The 18,863-nt window shown below is 40.2% G+C and overlaps 1 protein-coding gene across 3 annotated transcripts in view; it reads left to right on the top strand.

Moving 5' to 3' along the window:
* LOC113147849 (WD repeat-containing protein 7) overlaps positions 1 to 18,863 on the top strand; it is an 83,209-nt gene that overhangs the window by 13,621 nt on the left and 50,725 nt on the right. For all 3 annotated transcript variants that reach the window (XM_026339115.1, XM_026339116.1, XM_026339114.1), the window contains 6 exons: positions 437 to 632; positions 3,616 to 3,830; positions 9,743 to 9,976; positions 10,100 to 10,393; positions 10,614 to 10,810; positions 15,159 to 15,256. In XM_026339115.1, coding sequence (XP_026194900.1) covers positions 437 to 632; positions 3,616 to 3,830; positions 9,743 to 9,976; positions 10,100 to 10,393; positions 10,614 to 10,810; positions 15,159 to 15,256 — 1,234 coding nt within the window. The remainder of the gene's footprint in view (positions 1 to 436; positions 633 to 3,615; positions 3,831 to 9,742; positions 9,977 to 10,099; positions 10,394 to 10,613; positions 10,811 to 15,158; positions 15,257 to 18,863) is intronic.

The following is an 18,863-nucleotide window of genomic DNA, read 5'->3' as shown; positions in this document are numbered from 1 at the left end:
AGTAAGTGGATGTTTCTAGAAGCTGAAATATCTACTGCGTCTTAAATGAGTCAGTTAACACTGGAAGAATAAAAGAAACTTCTGCAACAGGGACACTCCAGGAGATACCTCTGAGACTTTTCATAAACCATCACATCTGTGGAAACCAGTTCATAGTTAAATCACATTTACCTCAGGTCAACATAGCAAACAAATCTCTGCTTTCAGTCTTTTAATTTAGAACATGTGTTATTCTGGGGCAGAGCCAAAAGGGGTGGCCCAATCCAATGTGGCCGACCCAAAAGTGATTTCAAAAAACAACAAAAAAAAACTGTTTATTAGTGTGTGTTACAGTTTTAATTCTTCTATTAGGGTTATACATGCTCACACATTTTAATAGATAGATAGAGACAGTAGTTTGGATTATAAATGTTACTCACTGTGTGTTTCTCTGCAGACTCGGGTGCAGCACTGCGTCTGCTCGGTGGCCAGTGACCACTCTGTTGGCCTGCTCAGTCTCAGAGAGAGGAAGTGCATCATGCTTGCGTCGCGACATCTTTTCCCCATCCAGGTCATCAAGTGGCGCCCGGCAGACGACTACTTGGTGGTGGGCTGCTCTGATGGTTCTGTCTATGTCTGGCAGATGGATACAGGTGAGAACTGGGTGTTTAGTTTGGGGGGGTTAAATGTGAATAACTGATTTATCTTACAGAAATTCAAATACTATCCTCACCTTTTGATGAATAAATATCAAGGTGGGCTGGTCATGGACATCTCCAGCTTAAGTGAGCAAGAGTACTGTAGGCCTGCATACACATGAAGTCTAGATAGGAGTTTCACACACTAGGCAGTTCACACATGAAGACTGTTTCCACCAGAAATAACAGATTTTCAGTTTGTAACAGTCTGGAAGCAGCACACACCTGAAGAATGAGTAGAGTGAGGGCCACACACTAAACTGGTCAGTAACAACTGGATGTTCAGATAGCGGACAATACTGTAAGAATGGAAAATCTTGTGTCTTTGGGTTCTTGTGTCAAAATAAACATGCTAATCAACAGCTTGTACTGTATGAAGGTCTTATTTGGTTGTGCCGTCATTGGTGGTCGATCAAATGTGTCTTTATAAGAACAAAATCTTATTCTTTTTACACACCTTACAATTTTCTCTGCCGACTGGCAGCACTGAAGGATTTAGGTCCAACCAATCGTCATTACCTAATCACATTAATAATTGCTGTACGGTGGTTAAGTATGTGCCACCCTTAAGTAAATAGGTCACTGTGGAACCTCTGTAAACGTCGACTGTCATTGCCTCTCATTCTTCAATGCTTCTATACTTCAAATTCCACTATAACTACCTTCATAGATTGAGTTGCAGTACCACAGGAGGTTGCCAGTTTTGATCCTATTGTGCCTCTGCAATCCAAAATATAAATCTGTACTTGTCATCTGTGTCCAACAATCTACTCTCTGGAATGATCCAGGTCATTGGGACTCATTAAGCAGCTATGTATACGTAACAGCTCATTTATAAAACAAAATCCAACATCTTAATTGGGCTGCACAATTAGCTGAAAAAGTCACATTTCCTGTTACTTTAGATTATATTGCTATTTCTGATTTCAGTATCTTTAGAAATAGTATGTTTATTTCTCAAACTTGAACATCCATCCCAGCATAAATCATACAAAAAACATTCAGTTTTTTTAAGCTGGGTCTGACGGTCCTTTCATCAGCTGCTTTAACAAATTTGAATTGGCTTTAAAAGCATGGAAAGGGAAAAGCCATAAGCATCTTCTTCACAAAATCAGTTTGACTTCAATACATCTCCATAATGTCTCCATCATACACTTTTACAATTGATGTGTTTCTGATTGATATCTTTAACATTTTGAAGCCTAGCAGTGTTTGTTGTTTGTCTATCAGCCAGGAAAGTAATTTTGCTTGGGATTTCTTTTTTCCACAGCACTGTGTTATTTTTAGTTATTTTTCTTGCTAGCGACATAGCTCTGTGAATGGAATTATCTGAATTATCAGTAGACAGGATGATCAGCTCATCCACCAGACTGAAAAATCTCAACAAATGTTAGATGAACTGTTGTGAAATCCTGTACAGATATTTATGGTCCACAGAGGATTAGTGATGATTACTTAGTCAGTAAATAGATTGAGCACATAAGAACCCCAGTACCAGAAACTTGGGTTCATGGTATCAAAGCTAGTCTAACCATGTCCTGACACCAGCTTGGTACTTGGCACAGAAACACGATTTACATCAAACATTACATCTCACGCCCAGGAACAAAAAAGACTTTTGTGTTGAAGGACTTTTTAAGCCATTTTAAACCTCATATCTGTCTCTTTGCTCCTCTGTATCCTCTATACCTTTGGTTTAGTTTGAACCATAACAAAAGAAAATGCAGTAAACGTGTGTCTGGTACATCATAGAAGTAACATTAGCTTGAATGATGACTATCCACTGGAACAGACCAGGGGTGTGTGTGTTAGTGACCTGAGTGAGCTGTAGTACTGGGAGATTGCAGGGTAGCTAAGTGTGAAATTAAGGAAGGTGTGTGTGTACTCAGGCGTTGGACATATAATAAGGCCATAGCTCACAGGTCCTTCATCACACACACACACACACACACACACACACACACACACACACACACACACACACACACGGACAGGTATAATGGTGCCACTTCTCCTCTCACTCAATACCAGAGCTAATACTGATGTCAGCTCGTTCAGCAGCTAATGATGTCTCTAAACCTCACTGTCTTTCTGTAAAAGCAGAGGATTGTTGCAGTCAGACAGGGAGAAGGCTCTATCTGTGGCCTGAATCATATTCAAGAGACAGCAGATGATGATACAGAGCATCGAGGCACACTGAGTGGGAAATGGTGTGAGAGACGGAGAGATTGGAATATTGATATAAATAGAAGGAGAGTGCAAGGACAAGAAGTGAAAGAAACTGAGAGCAAGTGAGGCATAGAAATGAAGAGAGAAAGACGAAGCACAGACAGGAGGCTGAGCTGAAACTAATCTGCTTACACTCTGCCCACCCTTGTAATATACAATATATAGACACTAGAACCTTATAGCCATACTTGACGTCCAAAACTATTAACCATAATGTTAAAGGCATTAAAGAAATTGTTTGGGATTCTTCAAGGTGGTCTTAATACAAAATTGACATCAGTAAATCTGTTCCTTCAGAATGTGACTAGTGGCCCTTTTGTAGGACACAAGGGCCGCTATGCACTATACTACAGCAAATAAGAGGAAAATTCCCCATTTCAGATAATGGCTGTATTTGGCAAAGCAGTATCTAAGCAAAAAGTGATACAGTCGCTACAGAAAGTATCTATACTTGTTCACTTTTTGCACAAAGATATGTGGTAGATTAGATTTTCTGGGGATAAAACTCTGTGGCCATTGCTAAACACTCACTAAACCGTTATGAAAAAGTGTGCTTTCAGAAATCTATGCAAATGTATTAAAAACATGAGAGTGTAAGCTTGTTGCACCTGTACAGTGCAGTGCTGCTCCGGCTTCTTGGCAGAAGAAGCCACCTATAGAGATGGCAACTAATCTGCATGGCTGTTTAAAATTACATTTGGGTTCTCAGGAGCTCTGGACCGGTGTGTGATGGGTATAACTGCAGTGGAGATCCTGAATGCCTGTGACGAGATGGCTCCAGCCACTGTGGATGCTCTCAGCCACTCAGCCGTGAACCTGAAGCAAGCGATGACTCGCCGCAGTCTGGCTGCACTGAAGAACATGGCACAGCACAAACTACAAACGCTCGCCACCAACCTACTGGCTGCGGACAACGCTGACAAGGTATCAAGCTATTGTAGGCCAATTTATGATAAGTTTTTGAATTTGGAGTGAAGGCTACAGAGGGTGAAAATGATAACATTACATTTACAGCACTGTACCTGTTTGTTTACAGCAAAACTGGCCTACGACAGATAGTTGTATAACTAGAAAAAAAAAACCTGGGTACTCTCTCAACTCTGTTCATGGTGTGAAGTGGGTGTGTATGTGAAATCTTTAGTTTCGGAAAGTTAGTGAGAGGGTTGGATTCCTTCTAATTTCTTATAGGAGTGAGGGGTTTCTAAGGCTGTCCAACAAGCAGTTCAGACTAGGGTGTTATTGTGGACCAAACCTGAAACACACCTACCCAAACCCATAAACAAATTTTAATAAAGATCCTGTTTATAACAAAGCACCAGTGAGCTGTGAGTCATAGTCCTCATCCTTCCCTTCCAATAGTTTTGGAAAAGTAGGACCAGTTCCTTTATTTTTGCTTTAGACTCACACCATTTGTGTTTCACATCAAAAGGTGAAATAAGACAAGAGATCAACTTTTCAGCTTTTATTTTCAGGTGTTTTTATCTGGATCCGATATACAACTTAGAAGATAGCTCCTTTTGTTTGAACCCACCCGTTTTTGTGAGCAGCAGTATTGGAACAGCAGTATGGTTGTGTCTTTCTTTAAATTCGCAGACAACATGTTTCAATACACTTCTGAGTTAATTTGCTGCTGCATGTGTTACATCATCAATAGAGATAATTAAACCAGTCCTAGAAGACACCATGCAGCCCCAGCCATGACATTACCTCCACTGTGTTTCACACATGAGCTTGAATGTTTGGGATCTTGAGCAGATCCTCTTTTTCTCCAAACATTAGCCCTCCCATTACTTTGGTAAAGATTCACCTTTGTTCCATCAGTCTAGATAAACTCCCAGAATTACTGAGGCTCATTTCTGTACTGTGTGGTTTGCATCTTCTGGTGTAGCCTCTTTACTTTTGTTCATGAAGTCATCTGTGAACAGTAGATTGTGATACCTTCACTCCTGCCCTCTGGAAGTTGTTGGTGTGATGTCACTTGTTTTAGGGTCTTTCTTTGCAGCTCTCACAATGTTTCCTTCATCAGCAGCTGTTGTTTGGTTTCTTTCTTCTTCAAGACATTCCAAATAGTTCTACTGATTATGGCTGGTTATCTTCTCTCAGCTTCACAATTGCTTGTTTTACGCCAATAGACAGTTCTCTGGTTTTCATGTTGGTTACACCTCTGGTTAACTATAAATGCGTTCTGAACAGGCAAAACCCGAATCTGAAATTGAGCGTAGATGTTCAGTGCTATTTATTGTTTGAATAATTAATGCTGGGCAACCTGTCAGTCACATTTTTGAATATCAAATGTTTTCAGTCTACAGCAGAAGTAAAGGAACTGGTCTCACTGTTCCAATAGTTTTGGTGGGGAGTTTACTGTCTGTGTGTGTGAATGCTTCAATAAGAATGAGCAAGTAGTCAAAAAGATGTTGGAATACAGCTATTAATGCTCATAATCAAATAGTTTGTAATCTCATTCTTGTGAACATGATATCCCAGGAATAGCAAGAGGAAATCTTTCTAAATGCGGCATAATCGTCCATTTGGACTGACCCATCACCACTTGAACTCTTGCCTAAACCTATTTAAATACGAGTCTGGAAAAAGTCTGCACCAAGTAAACCAAATAAAAAAAAAAAGGTACAGTCTAAAATGGTGCTAGAGCTTGTTCTCTGAGTTGGCCTGTTGTACACAGTGTAATCTTGTGCAAAAAGATCAAACGTTGGTTTTACATTGAGTGTGGCTGATGGCTTGGTGAATATCAAAGTTGTCAAAGGGAAACGGTTAGTAAGACTAAAGGTTGAAGAAGAGTTTACATGTTTTAGCTGTCGTCAGGTTTAAATAATAATGTTAAAATTCACAACTGATTTCTTTGAAGCTCAGATGTCTCCTCCTTTTCCTTCATACGTTTTCTCTTATGAGGGAGAAATACCCTTTCTATCCGCTCATACACACACACACACACACACACACACACACACACACACACACACACACACACACACACACACACTGGTCATCTCAGTCACATAGCTGGCTATAGTCACAGACCAATTAAAACACTGCTGGAGATGAACCAAAGGTCAACACTACAGCCTGTGTGTGTGTGTGTGTGTGTGTATGTGTATGTGTGTAACAGAGAGAACACTGGTGTCTCACAGGAAAGGAGAAGTTCCTAAATGTCAAAATGGTAAAAAAAAAAAAAAAACTATAGTGTTTCTTTTCCCTGAGCTCAATTTATCAGAGAGCAACTTTGGAGCTTTAAAGAGCAGTCAGCTGAGATTTGAAGAGGCGTGAGTTACTGCTGCACAGTGGATTTACGCAGAATACATTTCTAACTCTGTTTTGTTAAGCACGTTTTCAAAACCTGCACTCAAATTGTAATTAATCTTAACTAACATTGCATAGATAAAATGCTTTAAATGTTTCGTTCTTGATAGCTTTTAATTTGAATGGAACAAACCTAGACTAATGTTATATTATAAATAAGTTGCAAATAGCCAGATGGCTTGAAACAGAATATAAAATACATTACTGAAGTTATCGAAAAAGACTTTTCTACGTTTCTAGGATATACTATGATTGATCATGACTATCATTATGATTATGACATCTGCCTGTCAGTAGCACTCCACAGAGGTTGCCAGTGTCGGCTCTTAGGTGTCAGCCAAACACTGTCATCAGAAATGATCGCCCAGAGGCCTGACACTTAGACACTGTTTTCTCAAACAATAACGGTTTTCTCCTCATATGAAAGTGGAAAATAGCTCTAATGTTGTCATAGCTACTGATCATATATGCTGTATTTTACTGTATTGCTGTGAATAATTTAATGATACAGTTTGACTTCACTGCAAATTCATTTAGCTCAGCATCCCTTCCCTTTGTTCAAAGTATCATTTTTCCTTCTCTTACCTTACACCTTATAACCTTGTTGTTTCCTTTTGCCCTGTGTGTGTGTGTGTGTGTGTTAGATTTATTGTAGGTGTCTCCTGGGTTTTTCCTGCCATAACTGCCCATAATCACAGCTCTTTTCTGAAAAGGCTGGCGCACAACAGCTGCAATCTTTTCTTGCTTTGCCATCAAAAATACATCACGGTTGTTCTGTTCTCTTTCTCCCACCTCTGTGTCATTTCTATCTCATATCTACTCAAATTATGGGTCAAAACCACCCATTATTCCTGCTGTGTGTGTGTGTGTGTGTGTGTGTGTGTGTGTGTGTGTGTGTGTGTGTGTGTGTGTGTGTGTGTGTGTGTGTGTGTGTGTGTGTGTGTGTGTGTGTGTGTGTACTACCCCCACTGTGTAACAGATAATGACCACTAAATGTCAAACTAGCAACCCAAACATTACACCCAGCTAGCTGCAAGGCATCATGTTTGCTCTTCAGATCTCTGTTTGTGTGCAAAGAAGTCAATGTCTGACTTTGAGTTTGTCCTCTGGTTGCGTTGCTGAACCTGCTGATCTGTGCGTGTGGCAAGAAAGGAAAAAAAAATCAAGCTGGAAAGTGTTGAGCATTGCAATAAGCCACGTTTTCGATAGAGTTGTTTTTATAATACTGTACTAATTATCAGCCTATCACCTGTCATTAGCAGACAACTATCCTTTACCACTATGAGCCAGTTACAGTATCAGTGTAATAAAACATACATTTTCTGTCTGGTTCTAAACTGCCATCATCAACTACTTGACCAGTTTTCCTGGTAGAAGTACAACAATTCAACCTAAATATGCATCAGATTTTATTGTAATGTGGAGAAGTACTGTCAAAGCCTTTTGTGATCCAGACTCATGCAGCAGTCTGGCAGCAGTGCTTACTTGCATGCTTTTGAGTTTGTCCTTCTAACCAGTTGGAGACAGCCAGTTATTATGAAGTTTTGAAGCGTTCTCAGTTGTTGTAATTTCATAACAATCGGCCTCAAGAAAACTACTTCACATTTGTCTTTTCTCTGCTGTCTCACGAGACGTCTCCTCACCAACCAAGATTTTGTCTCTAAATCCATTTTTTGTTGATGTTTAAAGTTCAGGTTGCTTTTCTTCACTGAAAATACAGCGTTAGGCAGCTTCTGTAGCCATACTACTGTGTGTATGTGTGTGTGTGTGTGTGTGTGTGTGTGTGTGTGTGTGTCTGTCTGTTTGTGTCTGTGTGTGACGTACTGCTGTGTGTGCGTTGGACTGTAGATTTGTTTGCCAGAAGGGCCCTGCAGGACATTGGCCTTTAAGACCTACTGCCCAGAAGCTATAGGACACTGTGTGTGTATAGATGAGAAACGGAATTGACATCCTCGTTTTTCTAAAACACAGCTGACATAAAACAAACCTGAGACTGTGTGTGAAAATGCTCCCGAAGGAGATCTCACAAATTCTTTGAAATTTCCTTTTTGTCACAAGGTGCAAAATTCATATTAAAATCAAAATAAAACATATGTCCATAGTTTTTGTGTATGTGTGTTCATCCTGACTATCAAGTTTGATAATTACAGATGAATAAATACTGTTTGTGTTTTTATAATATAATGTGTGTGGGAATCTGTGTGTGAATGTGTTTGACTGTGTGTGTGTGTGTGTGTAATGTTGCTGCTTGCCTTTAGATGGCAGTGTTCATCCACCAAAACAAATCACACATACACACAAATACGAATAAACATTAGTCAGTTAAGAATCCTTCTCTAAGACTCTAAGATATGTTTCCAGTGTTTACTGAGGAGACGCCGTGTCATAGGTGACATATTTATCATTCTACTGGTGCAGAGAGTTACTATTGGAAAAAGATTTGACGTGGACTCAAGCAGCTGTTTAATAAACCCCCTGTGCAGGAAGCAAGCCAACGGTGTGGTAGCAGTGCTTCGTGAATCATTAAGACATGCATTTATGTACACACATGCTTTTGGTACCCACTGGCCTTCATTAACACACACATACAGCAAAATGGGAACAGTGTCACAGCTTTCAAAAAGAAAGTCTTCCCTGAGGGCTTGTGTGTGTCAGTGTGTGTGTGTGTGCGCATGTGTGCCCCAGCTGCAGGTGTATTGTGTGTCTTGGGCAGTCAGAAGTCTCCAGGAGCTAATTATTGTCCACCCTCTGTCTGTCTCACACAGTTGCATCCAGTTCAGTTCAGTGTGCTTTAGAGGCATGAAAGGTTAAAACCTGTTTATGAGACCAGGAAGTGCATTAATGATTTAAATCACAACACTAAAGACGTGTGAGGTTAAACACCTGAATGATGTTCGTTCATGTATCATTTCAGAACGGATCAACTGTCAACAAGGGACTTATTACAAATTTGACATTTGCTCAGATTGCACATTTTAATCAGGCTTTCTGCACCAGAACCTGCTGTTTGTAATGATTCTATCAAACAGCCACTAAAAGGCTGCTGAATCTGCCCGGGTTACAGGCAGTGCTCTTTGTTATGTGGCGCAAGAATTCAGAACAGCAAATGTAAAACTAGCTTGAAATCCACCTTTGCCCTTTTTCTCCCCAGTTCTTATTCTTCCTCTAATCGCTCTCTCCTTTTCTCATTCCCTCCTGTTTTCTCTCCTCCACCACTGTCCGACTCTAACAGGATCACAGTCGTCTAGTCGCAGTCATCAAATCATTAACATGTAAACGAAGAGCTCTGTTCTACATACAGCTCCTCACAGGTGTCTCTGCTAATACCATTAAGATTGAGTGGTTTGTTAGTATCGGGGCCAGTTACAGCTGATGGGGTGTGTGTGCGCGTGTGTGCGTCTCTTTGTTTAAATGCATTTAGTTATTATTTTCTGAAGCAGTCACTGAAGAAACATGTTTGGATTTTTGGATGTCTGTTTTTATTACATCTCATTGGTATAAATCCATTCTTTCTCCTCCAGGACAACCTCCCAAAATACTCCCATAATGCCCTGGTGGTCCAGGCGATGAAGACGAACCTGACGGACCCCGACATGCACGTGCTGTTCTTCGACGTGGAAGCCATGATTATCCAGCTGCTGACAGAGGAAGCTCAGAGACCGAACCCGATGCTGGTGTCTCCAGAGACGCTGCAGAAGAGCCAGGCTGGGGCTGACAAAGGGGGGTCCTTCCTGGCCAATAAGATCTTCAAACAGGTCAGCAAAAAAAAAAAAGGAAAAGAAAGGAAACGCAAATCTACTTGGTGTACATGTTGTAAAATTGATCATTAGTTGTTGTTTTTTTGTTTTTTTTTTACCTCTCATTATATCTTTTTTCAGGTGAAGGAGACAATGAAGGAGACCATCAAAGAGCACCTGCTGGATGAAGACGAGGAGGAGGAAGAAGAGATGAGGAGGCGAGAGGAGAAGTCCAAGTCTTTGAGTCTGCTGGAGTACAACCTGACCATGGACACAGCCAAACTCTTCATGTCCTGCTTGCATGCTTGGGGCCTCAACGAACAGCTGGACACCATATGTCTTGATCGACTGGGCATGCTCAGACCGCACTGCCCCATCTCTTTTGGTCTGATCTCTAGAGGAGGTCACATGTCCCTCATGCTGCCCACCTTCAAGGTACCTATCCACTGTTACCTATGTTCTGAATAAACCAGGCAGGGACAGACCTCTGAATAATCTGATCTTAAAAAATGGCACATCAGAACTGCAAAAAATGCTAATTATACATTTTTATATTTAGTTTTTTTTTTTTTTAAAGGTAACACAGTCAACTAAACCATGTCAGTGCTCAGTGTGACTGAGGTACAATTTTACTCTGTTTGCTTCTGTTTCCCAGGAGTCCTTGCTGCATCAGTTGTCCCTGGCGACGGGTCGGAAGCTGGCCCTGTCAGACATCGTAGGGAAGGGGACGTATGGCGTGTCGAGGGCTGTCACCACTCAGCACCTCCTGTCCGTCATCTCGCTGGCCAACACACTAATGGGCATGACCAACGCCACATTTGTCGGGGAGCACATGAAGAAAGCACCAGCCAGGTAACTCAACTTCTGAACGTGTTTTTCTGCCCCTTTACAGTTTGAATGGAGTTCTGCTAGTTGTGGTTAACACAGTTCTCTGACGCGTTAACCACAAACACAAAACCTGATAGTATATTAAAAGGTGTGCATTATTTGAAATGTGTCATGACCCTCCTCTGCTCCAAAGCTGCTAAAAAATGTCAAAATTTAAATGATCTGTATTTTATGGAAATCTCTACTAAGAGTTACATAAAAGTCCAATTAACTTGATTAAATTCGTCTTGTTAAGCTCGGACGTTGGAGGACTGTATTTGTGCCCAATGTGGATTATGTTGCAGTCAGAACTGAGCTGACACAAAGATGTGGAAAATATCTATTTAATCAATTGATAAAATCAGTCCAAAAGCATCTGCTTCAAACACAGACTTCCTTCTGAGCATTACAACGTTTAATCAAAAATATTATTAGATGTGTATCTGAGCTCACACATCCCTGATCTGTCATCAGTGATTCTAACTGAAAAGCAACCCAAATAATTTGGAACAGAAGCTGAATTCAAATCACAGAAAGACAGCTACAGACAAAGGCAGCTACTGTCAACTACTTGCAGGTCTGTCTGTCTGTGTGTGTCTGTCTGTGTGTGTGTGTGAGTGAAGCTGATTGTTTAGTCTGTGTGAGCTCTTATTGTGCTGTGAAAGATTTAACATGGAGGTCGAGATCCTGCTGCTGTAACACCTACTAATCATTTCATCATTTCGGCAACCCTGCATTGAGTAAGCCTTCAGGGAGGGCAAGTCGAGAAGAAAAACACACACAGAGGGGAAAGAGAGAGAGAGAAATATACTGTGTGTGTGTGTGTGTGTGTGTGTGTGTGTGTGTTTTATGTATACACATACACACATCAAGAATTGTTGTCATTTAGTTCTCTATTGTCTTTATTAAATATGTTTGTTAAGTATATAATACAGTTATTTGTGTAATAACTATCTGCATGGTGTCAGCTTGTCAGTGCTCTTAATTAGTTAGTCAAAGGGTCTCAGTCTCGAGTCCTTAAGGGCAAATCGAAATCAAATATTTCTAATTTAAAGTCAGTTGTGGTGGATCTGGGTCAAGTGTTCTCAAAGCGACTCTCAAGTCAAGTCTGAAGTCTGTGAAGACAGGACTACATCAAGTCTGAGAACAATTCAGTTCAAATCAAGTCTCAAATCGTTTAAAGTCAGTGGTTAAAGTCAAAAACACTCCAAGTTCTGGGGGCATGTATCCGGCAACATCAGATCAGAAGTGTTTACGATTTGTTGTGATTCTTTTTTCTGTCCCAGTAAGATAGGTGTTAAAGACACATAGTTACACATACACACATAGTTAAGACCGTGACCATGTGTTTTGTAGAAATGGAGGAAAAGTAGTTGGTGGACTGACCCTGTGCCTCAGTTTAAACTGCAATCAAGGTGCACCCTTTGGTTGTAGCCTGACTAAAGCAATTCATTAGTGCAGTTAATGGTAGCAGAGCTGAACTTTTAATTAAAAATGAGTGGGCGGCCGTCACTGGCCCAGTTTCAGTCAGGTGAGAGAAGTCTTAGGCAAGTCTGTTACAATTCTCAAGTCAGCTAGGATAAGCCCCTAGTCAAGACTTAAGCTGTTTTATAACTACAATCAAGTCAAGTCTGAAGTCACATGACATGACTAAAATAAAAGAAGCCATGCACCACAGCAGGAGAAGAGAGGACATCATGCTGCCTGACAAAGTTTTCAAAGCAGTTTATTACTTTGTCAGAAACGAGGAACTCTTCTGTGCTGTGTCCAGATCAGAGCAGGTGATTGTGCAGCTACAGATGGAAGCTGGAAGCAAGGATCTTGTCTCTCACCATCTCCATCTCTGCACTCCAAACTAGCAGTTGTGAATATTTGAAGGTGTTTCGGTTTTTGGCTTTTTCATGTTGCCCATTTCACTTTTATGACAGAGGAAAAGCTTCCTCTCTCTCGCTCTTTCTTTGCTGGAGTTTGACAAGAAGCTCTCCTGAACTTTTAGTGTTTTAGTATTTCATCAGAGCAACAACAGCAGCAGCTCCTCCACAGATCTGGTCTCGACCTTACAGGATGTCATTAAAAGTTGGGCTTGTTGAAGTATTTCTTTCCCTCATCTGTTGTCTTTACACTAGCTGAACTGTAGGTGGGTTTTAAATTGGGTGTGGTCCATATGGGTTGATTTTTACTTTTCAATAACTACACATACTCCACATGTCAGTGTCTAATAGTTCAGTTTAATTGAATAAGTTTCTGCACCTGCCGACCTTCTGAACTCCAATCACAGGTGAAGCATGGTTAAGTGCCGAGTTCCGAAGGGAGATTTTTATTTTTTTGCTTTTGGTGCGTCGGTTCTTGCTAAAATAGATGGATTTAGATGTTATTTAGATAACAGCCTTAAGCCTTGTTCAGCAGCCATGGTAGTACACGCATTACACATGCAGATATAAATAAGTAGCAGTCTGATAACATCATGAGCTGCACCAACAGCACACATACTGAATTCATTTAGTCTGATCAAGGCAGATACAGTAGTAAACTTAAGTCTGGTGACTTGCACACACACAATTTCAAGCTCAGCAAGTAAACACAAATATGGAACTTTGATAAGACAGAACTATTGAAGCCACTTATTAGATTTAATTCAGCTTTACACTCAACAAACCTCTGTGGATTTTTGATCTCTTGATCAAATTCCTTTTTAAGGAATGAGTGTCCCTGGAAGTTGGTCAGCATGATTTCTACACTTGTTGTTGTTGTTGTGTGTGTTTCCTTGAGTCTCTGTGAACCACACTGACACAAAGATGACTGTTTATGTACAATACATGTGAGGGGTTGTCCGTGTGTGTCTTTGTGTGTGTTATAGTGAAAGGCAGTAAGAGCAGGTGTTTGGTGGTGGGGGTAGGCTACATGCAGGTGCACATTTTCTTGTGCTCTATTGTTCTGAATTGGTCTCACTGCATCTTCTCTGTACAATAAGGCTGGATACACACACACACACATTTGGCTGCATGGAAAAAAAAGTCAAGCCTTCTCATTTGAATAGGGTGGGCACAGCAGAGGGCTCTGGAGAAACGACGAAACAGCATGTGGGAGCAGGGGACAAAAATTTTGGATCTGGTTCAACTTTTTCTCCAATGCAATGTTACATCACCTGGTGCTAGGCACATTCCTAGTGAATACCATTGTAACACGAACACCATTAATTGTTAGTAATAAATCATCCTTATTAGACATGCCACAGTTTAGAAATGCATTAGTTGGTACAAAAAACACTGAAATTTGAAGAACTTTAATACCAGTACCAGTATTTGAGGTGCTTCCTCCTTTGCATTGAGGTGATAGACCAGAGATCACCAAGTGTCGGCTCATGACAGATCGCCCTACCCCACCCCCAGTTCTGACAGCATGTCGGGATATACAGTTGGCCCTGTGACTTAGTGATGGTACAGATTATGGTTGTAGTAAAATTATTAATGCAATAATAAGTTATTTCAGTGTCACACAGTGTCAATACACAAACTAGCATAATAATAATAATAATCCCCCTACATGACAGAGGGTCTGAAAAGCTGCAGCACCGCCTTCACCAGTACTTCCCATGGTTATGTCAGTTCGACTGTTTTGCCATTTACATGTCCCTATGTGCTGATAAAGTACATTCTACACTTGGCCTACATTGCTCTGCCAATTATGTTAAATTACATACATATTTGCACAGAACTAATTCCATCAGTTCGAGTTGGATTGATGGTTTCATTGGAAAAAATGGAAAAGTGGAATAAACGGAAAACAATGAGTAAATGATGAAGGGATTTGTGTTAAATCTATACAGCACTGGAGACTCTGGTCTTGTACTCAAACAAAGACCACGTTCCTGTTGCTTTTCAGAACTTCCCCGCAGTAGGACTTTGGTGTTTTTAACTAAGTGTAGAGCTTCCTAGCAGTAATTTGTTGCTTGGCAACTGTTATTGATCTTTTCATTGATTGTTTTATTGGAAGTGTTTGTGTGTGTGTCTCCAAAAGTGAGACACCTTCAGTCTGTTCAGACTCGGTGTCCTCCACCTAAAATTCAATAGGCTGGAGCCTAAGGAGACACACACACACACACTCAGAAAGAGGCTGTTTCAGCAAACCAAAATGAAAATCATTTGATTTGTGTGAACACATTTTATGTATGTACATTCAAATACGCTCATATGTCTTTCTGTGAGTGTTATTTCTTTGTATTTTGGTTTCTCCGATTGTGTTCGGGTGTGTGTAGGTGTGTGTTTGTGTGCTGGCCCTCCTCTCTCCTCCTTCCTTTAATATTTCATGCCCCCTCTTTGTGATCCTTCTCCAGGCCTCCCAGGCCAGGAGGAACCCCGGAGACTCCTCGCAGGACGTCGGCTGCCCCCCCTCAGCCCTCCAACCCTGCACTACAGGCCCAGATCAAACAAGGTAACTACAAAAGGAAGGGCGCTCGCTTCACACACCCCCAGGGTCTTTTGGGGAGGGTTGGAGGGAGGAGGGGCGGGAGCATGATAATGCAGCCCACCGGCAATAAAACCCACAGAGAGTTAGAGTAAAAAAAGAAAAAATGGCAGGAAGAAGCTGCTGCTGTGTCCTCGGTCAGCAGGTCTTTAAAGGGTTCTTCTGCTGTTTTTGACACAGATGAACTACCCAATTTAACCCCAGTCTGTACTCACACGGTGGTTATAGGATTCTGTGTCCTGTGTCTCAGTGCTACTTGGACGGGTTTCACACTTTCGACGGATTCACATTCACTTTGACAGAAAAGTGTCTGATTTCGCCATAGGTTCCAAAATTCACACTGGAAATATTACCACAGTCCCCACAAGAAAAAAAGCACTCCAAAGAGACAACAGTCATTTGTTTAAATGCCTAAAACTACATATGTTTGTTTATCTGAACCAGGCCTTTTTTAGCCATGTGACTTGACAACTGTCAACAAAGGCAGTCGTCAGTCAACAGTCAGACTTCATCAACGTTTCAGATATAATGGCATTTTTGTGGAAATTTTCTTTAGGCTGCCTCTGCTGCAGTTCATCATCAGATATAAAGTAAATACAAAATACTTAAAGTATTAGACAACCTAAGACAATTTCCAGAAGATGGAAAGAAACCGAAAAATGGAAAGAAAAATGATTTAATATGAGATGTGAAAAAATAAGTTTCTTACAGGTAGAAACCAGCCCTGTTTCACTGTAGGGGACATTTTAGCTAGCCATCACCATCTGCGTACCACACATACACATTCTACCTACCACACATACAACAAGCTCACTACCTACGAACACACACCGAAAATCAAGCCCATTTGGATACGCACACACACGCACACGTGCCATGGGTGGTACTCCTGTTGGGGTGTGGGGGGTGTTTCAGTGCTATTGTCACGCCTAAATGGAGGCCAAGCGCGACAAGCGTGTGGACTTATTCATGCCACACGCCTATTCATCACCATTCAGAGGGAACGCTCTGCCGTGACCTCTGCTCAGCAGCCAGCTCCTCCAACCTGGTGTGTGCGTGCGTGTGTGTCAGTCAGAGGCTCTGTAAACGAGAGCACTGTTAACCCTGCTCACCATCTCTTTTCACATGGAAATAAACGAGGAGGCCCCACTAATGTCCTGCAGCATTTAGAGAGATGGGAACAGAGTTCAGCATGTCTCACACTTTTAAATCCATTGAAGGTTAAAAGAAAATATTTCTTTTTCCTTCAGTCTTTTGTCACATAGCTAAACTATTTGGTCAGGTAATGGGCTGACTAAGCTGAGAGACAGTTATCTAGCAAAAATGACAATTCACCCTTGTTACAGCTTCTCACTTGTAGGGATTCACAATTTTTCTTTGTGTTATGTGTGTTAGAGAGCATCATGAATATAATGGTCTCACATTTTCCTAACATTTTATAGACCAGATGATTAATCGAGAGAATAGTCAGGACATTTGTTACTGTTATTGCACCCCATTTTCCAACACTTTGTGATTTCTTCTGTTTCCTGTTTTATGGCCCCTAAATGTCTATTAACTGGTTATAGTAAAAAATAAAAAATACACATCCTGACAACACAATTTGATGTTGTTACCACGCTTGGATGGTGTTATGGTCAACATCCAGGAATCTGTTTTCTGTAGTAGCTTATGCAGATAAACTAATCCAAAGCCAAATTTTGTAAGATGGAACATAGTGAAGTTCAAAACTTACACATAATGCTTTGGTAAAGCCAGTTTGCTCTCCTTCACTGATTGATAGTTGATGAAGCTTAGAAAGTCACAGACCCCTAAAAACACTCAGCATTCCTTCTTTGAGAATGATTAGTATGTCTCATTATAATTGTTTATTTATAAAAGAAATGTCTTTACATTTTCACAAATGGATTGTTTATGGAATACTGCTGTTTATTTCCAGGTTAAAAAGCTTCGAGTGTGATCCTGTATCTGGGACTAAACAATACTGGGTCAACAACTTCATGCTTTGATTCAGGCACAGACCAAAAAAAACTATTAAGAAATAATTAAGACAGTAATAGGATATTGACGAGTGCGGTCTATATACACACCTTGGTGTTTTTGGGTCATTTTGACTTTTACATTTAGAATAGTTCTTAATGACTACTACTAATAAAGTTTTTTTTGGCATTCAGTATTAAAGCGCATTAATTTATTCAGAGTTAATAAGGATCATGTATTTGTTTAGCTACTTTATTTACTCTGGCATATGTACATTATATTTACTTTCTTTAGTTTTACCACTGGGCACTGAACCTTTAGATGTGAATACTAAAGTATCATCTACATATTTGCTTATCCAACCCTTTCATAGAGGGATTCATTGTGCAATGCACTAACTAAACTAGATGATATAAACAGTATTATAAGATGACGATATTATATCTAACCTCCTCATGCAACAAATTTCTTGCACACCAATCCTAGTTAACTGCCTTCGACTTCCCTCAGCCATCTTCTCTGGCTTTCTGATTTCTTTCTCACTCCTCTGATTCTCTCCATTATATTTCTGTCTCTCTTTTCATCGTCAAACTGTCATTCAGTGCATGGCTTCAGCCTGCTGCCTGTTCCCTGATGGGGGGCGGGACCCTACTCCACAAACACCGCTCTCTTCAGTATTTCTTTCACTGTAGTTTCATTCAATCTCTCTTTTGTATTGATGTACATCTTTCTTTTGATATTTCTCTCTTTTTTTCCCCACCAACTAATACAATATGGTTGTAGTTGTTTTCTCTGTTGTCTCTGTGCTACGTGTTTTCTCGGTGGTAGCTGAACAGTGTTAATGAGTGTATGTGTGAGAACCATTACATGGTTATATGGAACTTAAAAATATAAAAAATGTGATTATATGTCTCCTGTTTTTTAATACATGATGAAAGAAAGATGGGTTTTTGTTCTGTTAACGTCAGAAACCCTTAATGAGAATTTTAAAACAAATATCACTGAATCATTTGATCTCTATAGTGTAAAGGTTTCAGGTTTCTGGTTCTAACATTAAAAAACATTCAGTATATCTTACTGCAATTTGAACCAGCACATATGATTTTTGCCTTAAAATGGAAACTTTTACAGACGTGTTATTTATCCTGGTTAGCTATTTCAGAATTTATGTTTTCTATTTAAAAAAATCCCCAACCCCAATAGAGTTTGAGTGCTAGTGCCACAGTCTGAAACCTTTATGTCCTGGTGTAGGTGTTGGTGGTCTTCATCTCCAAACTAACAACTGATTTTTCATTTTCTTAACAAGTGCATCCTGGGAAATAGTGTCAATTTGACATTTTATTGGTTCCTGTGTTTTTTCCTCTCTAATTTTTACATTTAGTTTTTTTGTTTTCTGTATTTTTCCTTAGTACAGTTTTGTTTTACTTGCTAATACAAACTTTTTTTTTTTTTTTTTTTTGCTTATTGTCCTCTCTGGTCTTTACTTTTTAGGGTTTGGTTTTATTTAATGAGACAGCAGCTACTTTTGAGTTATTGTCCAGAACACTGTGTAGAGGATGTTTACCTTGTTAAAAACCAGTTGATAAACCAACTT

This window comes from Anabas testudineus, chromosome 22, assembly GCF_900324465.2.
Source record: "Anabas testudineus chromosome 22, fAnaTes1.2, whole genome shotgun sequence".
Taxonomy (NCBI): Eukaryota; Metazoa; Chordata; class Actinopteri; order Anabantiformes; family Anabantidae; genus Anabas; species Anabas testudineus.
Note: the sequence above shows the minus strand (reverse complement) of the source record. Positions and strands in the feature narration are given on the sequence as shown.